General features: G+C 38.2%; 1 protein-coding gene across 2 annotated transcripts in view; it reads right to left on the bottom strand.

Moving 5' to 3' along the window:
• Positions 1-227: 227 nt before the first annotated feature.
• The window catches only part of LOC126883101 (medium-chain acyl-CoA ligase ACSF2, mitochondrial-like), a 91,652-nt gene continuing 85,879 nt past the window's right edge, over positions 228-6,000 (bottom strand). For both annotated transcript variants that reach the window (XM_050648345.1, XM_050648343.1), the window contains exon 9: positions 228-646. In XM_050648345.1, the coding sequence (XP_050504302.1) occupies positions 401-646 (246 nt within the window). In that variant the 3' untranslated portion in view covers positions 228-400. The remainder of the gene's footprint in view (positions 647-6,000) is intronic.

The following is a 6,000-nucleotide window of genomic DNA, read 5'->3' as shown; positions in this document are numbered from 1 at the left end:
TTTCTTTGTATCTTCTTCTTCTTCTTCTTCTTTTTGTATAGACATGACTCTGTCTGTTTTTTCAATTAACTCCTTATCCCCCTTTTCGCGTTTGTCGTCATCATTAAGTTATCCTGTTTTTTTATAGACGCTGAAAACTCTCGTCAGTTTCATATTGTTTACCCATTGTTGCGCAAGACATTAAGTGATTACGCGTCACTGGTCATTAGGGATGTGAAAGTGGAACATATCATGCATCTTTCTTTATTCATAAAAAACCTGGTACAACATTAAATTTAAAAACATTTCACACATTACAAAGCATACAAAATACTAAAAGTTTTACAATGTTAACAATTTAGACACAATACAAGTAAAAACATTCAAGTTACACGTTAAAATTACCAGTAATTTCAAATGGTTAGTCAGATTCTTTTTTTGCTTGAGGGTGACTAATTCTATCGACTAGCATGGCCTTCTTAACTTTTCCCATTGGTGTTTTTGGTAGATGGGTCATGATTTCAAGTCTGGAAGGGATCTTGTAGTGAGAAAGTTGACCAGAACAGAAATTTCTGATATCTGATAAGGTGAAATCGATGTCATCATCTTCCAAAACGACACAAGCGCATACTTCTTCTCCCAATCTCTCATCTTTGGTTCCAACGATCTAAAACAAAAAAGAACTGAAAGGAACCAGTATTGGAGTCGTGGAGTTAAAACATCTGGACTTGGAATGTGTCGCAATATCATGGACTTAAAAGGAACATGTCCGAAATCCGTGATTTTAGTATTTGATTTATTGTAATCAAAGAAGAAGGGGGGTTACAACTACTTGATGATCTCTGGGGGTATGGAATAGTAATGGTGTTAAGGTGGTCTCGGAAGAAACAATAAAGGCTGGAAAGGAAATGTTACATGCGATATCCGCCAACAGAACGGAAAGGTGGTGCAAGCTGGTCACGAGTCTGGACATGAAACAAAACAGCAGACGTGCCTGGAAGCTGATTCGGAATCTTGGCAACGATCCCGCTGCTCCGGCAGTCACGCCCGATCAGATAGCCCATCGTCTTCTAATGAACGGTAAGACGGCATCAAGAAAGAACAAGGTGAGAGCTCAACGGAATATCGATGAAGAAAGAGATGTTCTAGGTGCTTCCTTTTGTCTAGAGGAGATGAGAGGCGCAATCCACCAAATGAAAGATAATAAAGCGGCTGGCCTGGACGATATCCGAACGGAACAAATAAAGAACTTTGGACTAAAAACCGTAGAGTGGCTCGTAAAAATGATGAATTGCTGCATCCGTACATTACAAATCCCCAAAATCTGGAGAAAAGCTAGAGTGGTAGCCCTCTTAAAACCAGGGACGGATCCGGCGGATACAAAGAGTTTTAGACCTGTCTCTCTTTTGTGCCACCTTTTCAAGGCATTTGAAAGAATGATACTGAACCGGATCGCTGAATATGTGGAGACTAAAATTATTCCAGAACAAGCAGGATTCAGACCCGGAAAGTGCTGCTGCAGTCAAATTCTTAGAATAGAATAGAATAGAAATATGCTTTATTGTTATGAAAAATTGTACAATTTTATCGACAAAGCTTATAAAAAGTCAAGAAAACAAAGCAATAACAATCCAATTTACTAAAATTACATAAATCGTCAATATATTTACAATAATAACAATAATAATGAAGTTAAACAGAAATAATCAATTGCAAAATTTAAGTAAATTGCAAATGCATAGTCTACCTAGTAATTAATAAGTTTAAAAGTTAAGCTGCTGCATATGACACCCAAATATAGACAAAAAAATGGTAATAAAAATACTACTTGTGCAAAGGGTACTGTAATTTCTTAGTTATTGATTAAGAAAATCTTCTACTGAATAATATGGTCTTTCAGATAGGTAGGCTTTTGTCAGTTTACGGAATTTGGGGAAAGATGCTGCAGATTTAAGTTGTAGAGGGAGATGGTTGTAAAGTTTTTTTGCGGAATATAATATAGATTTCTTTACTAACTCAGAGGACGGGGTTGGCATAAAGACGTCAAACGTAGTATTTCTCGTGAAGTAGTCATGCTTAGGTCTTGGTGGAAAGACATGTAGATGTTTACGAATTAAGCAAACAGTTTCTAAAATATACAAAGATGGAAGGGTTAAAATTCCGTGATCTTTGAAGTAACTTCTGCAATGTGTTGTTCTTCTAAGGCCAAACAGATATCTAATTGCTCTTTTTTGTAATTTGAAAATAACATTGAATTGGGCAGCTGTACCAGAACCCCAAAAAGGAAGACCATAACGAAGATGTGACTCGAACAAAGAAAAATATGTTATTTTGGAAGATGCTAAATTGAGTTAATTCGAAACAGATCTTATAGCATAGCAAGCTGAGGATAGTTTCTTCCTTAACAAATCGATATGGTGGGACCATTTAAGGTTGCTGTCTAAAAAAATACCAAGAAATTTTACAGAATCAACGGTACTGAGCTGGCTGTTATTAAGAGGTAAGGGTTGAAGAGCTCCTTTATAAGACAATGCTTCTGTTTTATCTACGTTAAACGAGAGTAAATTAGAGTCAGACCAGGTTTTTATTGTAAGTAGATCAGAAGTTATAGTAGCATGAAGAGTTGCAATATTTGAGTTGCTCCAAGTGATACTGGTATCATCAGCAAAAAGAAAGATTTTTCCATCGATTTTTAAACTAGTGATGTCATTAATAAAGATAAGGAAAAGTAGAGGACCCAATACTGAACCTTGAGGTACCCCACATACAATGTTTTTGAGACTAGAGTCTGTATCATTTGCTCTAACCAGTTTTTTCCTATCATCCAAGTAAGATTGGAACCATTCTAAAGAAATACCTCGAATTCCGTAGAAATTTAGTTTTTTTGTCAAAATGTTATGATCTACACAATCAAAAGCTTTGGCGTAGTCACAAAAAACGGTGGCAGTGTGAAGATTATTGTTCAGTGCTTGATAAACCTCATGTAGTACAGAAAATATGGCATCAGTGGTGCATTTATTATTTAAAAAGCCGAACTGATTTTGTGATAAAATGTTGTTTTCAACTAGAAAGGACATAAGTCGGGCTTTTATGAGTCTCTCAATAATTTTGGAGAGTACCGGTAGTAGTGCAATAGGTCTATAATTGCAGGTATTAGATATTTCACCACCCTTATGAAGAGGAATAATGATGGCTGTCTTCAGGCACTCTGGAAATTTACCTTTCTCAAAGGAATCATTAATTAGTGAGATGAGGACTTCTAATACATTTTCTGGGAGATTAGAAAAAATTTTTATCGATAGACCATCAGTACTACAGGAAGATTTGCTTTTGATACTATTGATTGTTTGAATCAGTTCAGATTTATCGACTGGTTTTATAAAGAATGAATTCGAGACCTTTCTTGAATTAGGGAGATAGGCAATGGGATCTTGTTGTGGCAAAATAGTTTATGTAATATTTTTACTCACATTAACAAAGTATTCATTTAGATTTTCAGGGTCCGGAAGGCAAATTGTTTGAGCAGTGTGGGTTTTTAATCTCACCCAACCTATTGAAGATGGTTTTGAACGGAAAGAAATAACAGGAGTAGAGTTCATAGACCTAACAGCCGCCTATGACACAGTAACCATCAACGGCTACTCGAAAAACTCTATGAAACCACAAAGGATTTCCGACTAACAAGGTTAGTGAAATGTCTCCTCCAGAATAGACGCTTCTACGTAACGCTCCAGTCCAAGAACAGTCGGTGAAGGGACCACAAATTGGGCTACCACAGGGAGTGTCCTCGCGCCGATTCTTTACAACATATACACCAACGACCAACCCAAACACCAACAAACAAGGCAATTTATTTACGCTGATGCTACAGCTGTGGCAGCTCAGGGAAGAACTTTCAATGAAGTAGAAGTGAAACTGATAGATGCCCTAGGAGACTTAGCTCTATACTACGATGAAAACCATCTGAAACCCAATCCTACAAAAACCCAGGTATGTGCTTTCCACCTTAGAAACAAGCATGCCCGAAGGCCGCTGGAGGTGGAATGGCGTGGTCAGATGCTGAAACACAACGAGACGCCAAAATACCTTGGCGTACGTCTGGATAGAACTCTCTTACCGATACCACTGTCAAGATGTCAAGAAGAAAGTAAGTGCCAGAAATAATATCATCCGCAAGCTAACTAATACAAAATGGGGAGCACAATCACACACTCTTCGCACTTCTGCCTTAGCATTATGTTTTTCGGCCGCGGAGTTTGGAGCACCAGTATGGGCAAACTCTGCTCGCGCAAAGAACGTCGACGTGGCTCTAAATGAAACGGTTCGTATAATATCGGATTGCCTGAAACCGACACCTATCGAAGAGGTATACCCCATAGCTGGAATTGCTCCACCACCTATCAGGAGGAAGGTCACGTCAGAGGTAGAACGAAAAAAGCAGGAGACGGACCGAAGACACCCCTTATATGACCACCAAACTCAGCCAAGCAGACTAAGATCTCGGAAAAGCTTCCTAAAAACAACAAAATCCATCCCCGAAACGCCAGAAACGCGCCGAATACACCTATGGCAAGCGTCAGCTACCGCGACACATTTTCCTCCCTCAGAGGAAATGGCTGCTGGACACAATTTACCGTATCCGACTTGGAAAGCTCTAAACAGATTAAGAACCGGCGTTTCACGTTGTGCTAGTAACCTGAAAAAATGGGGATACCAGGAGGACGATACCTGCGACTGTGGCGCGGTTCAGACTAGCCGGCATCTACTATCATGCACAGAGATGAGAGAGACCTGCACAGAAGAAGACTTAATTTTAGCAAATGACAGGGCCATCTATGTGGCCAACCATTGAAAATACAGAATTTAAAGTTGTTGGTGTTTCGGACACGAAACTAAGTAAGCAAGTTAAACGTATAGAGCTCAAAGTATATCCAAATGGGGTGGTTATAACCCCTAAACCCCCTGGTTACAGTAATGTATGCTACCTGTAACAGTTATGTTACTTCCCACCTCTACAAATCTATCTATGACCAACTTCACAGATAACCTACAATATGTAATTCAGATATTAGCATATGTTCATTTAGTATAATGAATAAAGGTTTTCATGCCGTCTAAATTGTTTAATATTCTTAGATGTGGACACCACATAATATGGCGACTAGGATAAATAAGCAGTAGACAATTTTACAAGCAAGGCGCTTGAATAAACGTTTTATTTAGTATTTGCAAGGTGCAAAATGGAAGGTGCAGTATTTCCTTCAACTCAAGTGAGTGTTCTAAGGGGCGCAATAGGCAGCTTACAAGAGTACCGGATAGGTACTGATTGGAATATATACCAGGAGAGGTTAGAGCAATATTTTATTGCAAATTATGTAGAGAATGATAGAATGGTTCCAGTATTATTGACAATAATTGGTGATAAGGCCTATGAAATATTAAAAGGATTGTGTGACCCAGTTTTACCTAAGAATAAGACTTTCGATGAACTATGTATCCTTCTACAAAAGCAATTCACTAAAAAAGTTTCTGTTTTTAAGGAACGAATAGAATTTTATTCTTTGAGACAAGCTGAAAAGGAGTCCGTGGCAGACTTTTACGTAAGAATTAAAAATAAAGCAATAGATTGCAAGTTTGGGGCTACATTAAACAATGTTTTAAAAGACAAATTCGTTTGTGGTGTGAGAAAGGGACCAGTCCTGGATCGCTTATGTGAGGAGGATCATAAAACAACCTTAGAACATCTATATGAGTTGGCGTTGAGAAAAGAAGCTGCAGCAGTAGAAGCCAACACTTCAGTTCCAGTAAATAAGATATCAAGCACCAGTGTTAACCAAGGCAGAAATAGAGAAGCACGAGAAGGAGGTTCAGGAGGTTTGTATGGAGAGTCCAAGTGTAATGCGTGTGGAGGAATAAAACATGACTTTAGAAATTGTAAGTACCGAAAATATAGTTGTAAGATCTGTCGGAAGGTTGGCCATCTGGCTAAAATGTGTAATAAAAACAAAGGAAAAAGTACTC

This window comes from Diabrotica virgifera, chromosome 4 (assembly GCF_917563875.1).
Source record: "Diabrotica virgifera virgifera chromosome 4, PGI_DIABVI_V3a".
NCBI classification, from domain to species: domain Eukaryota; kingdom Metazoa; phylum Arthropoda; class Insecta; order Coleoptera; family Chrysomelidae; genus Diabrotica; species Diabrotica virgifera.
Note: the sequence above shows the minus strand (reverse complement) of the source record. Positions and strands in the feature narration are given on the sequence as shown.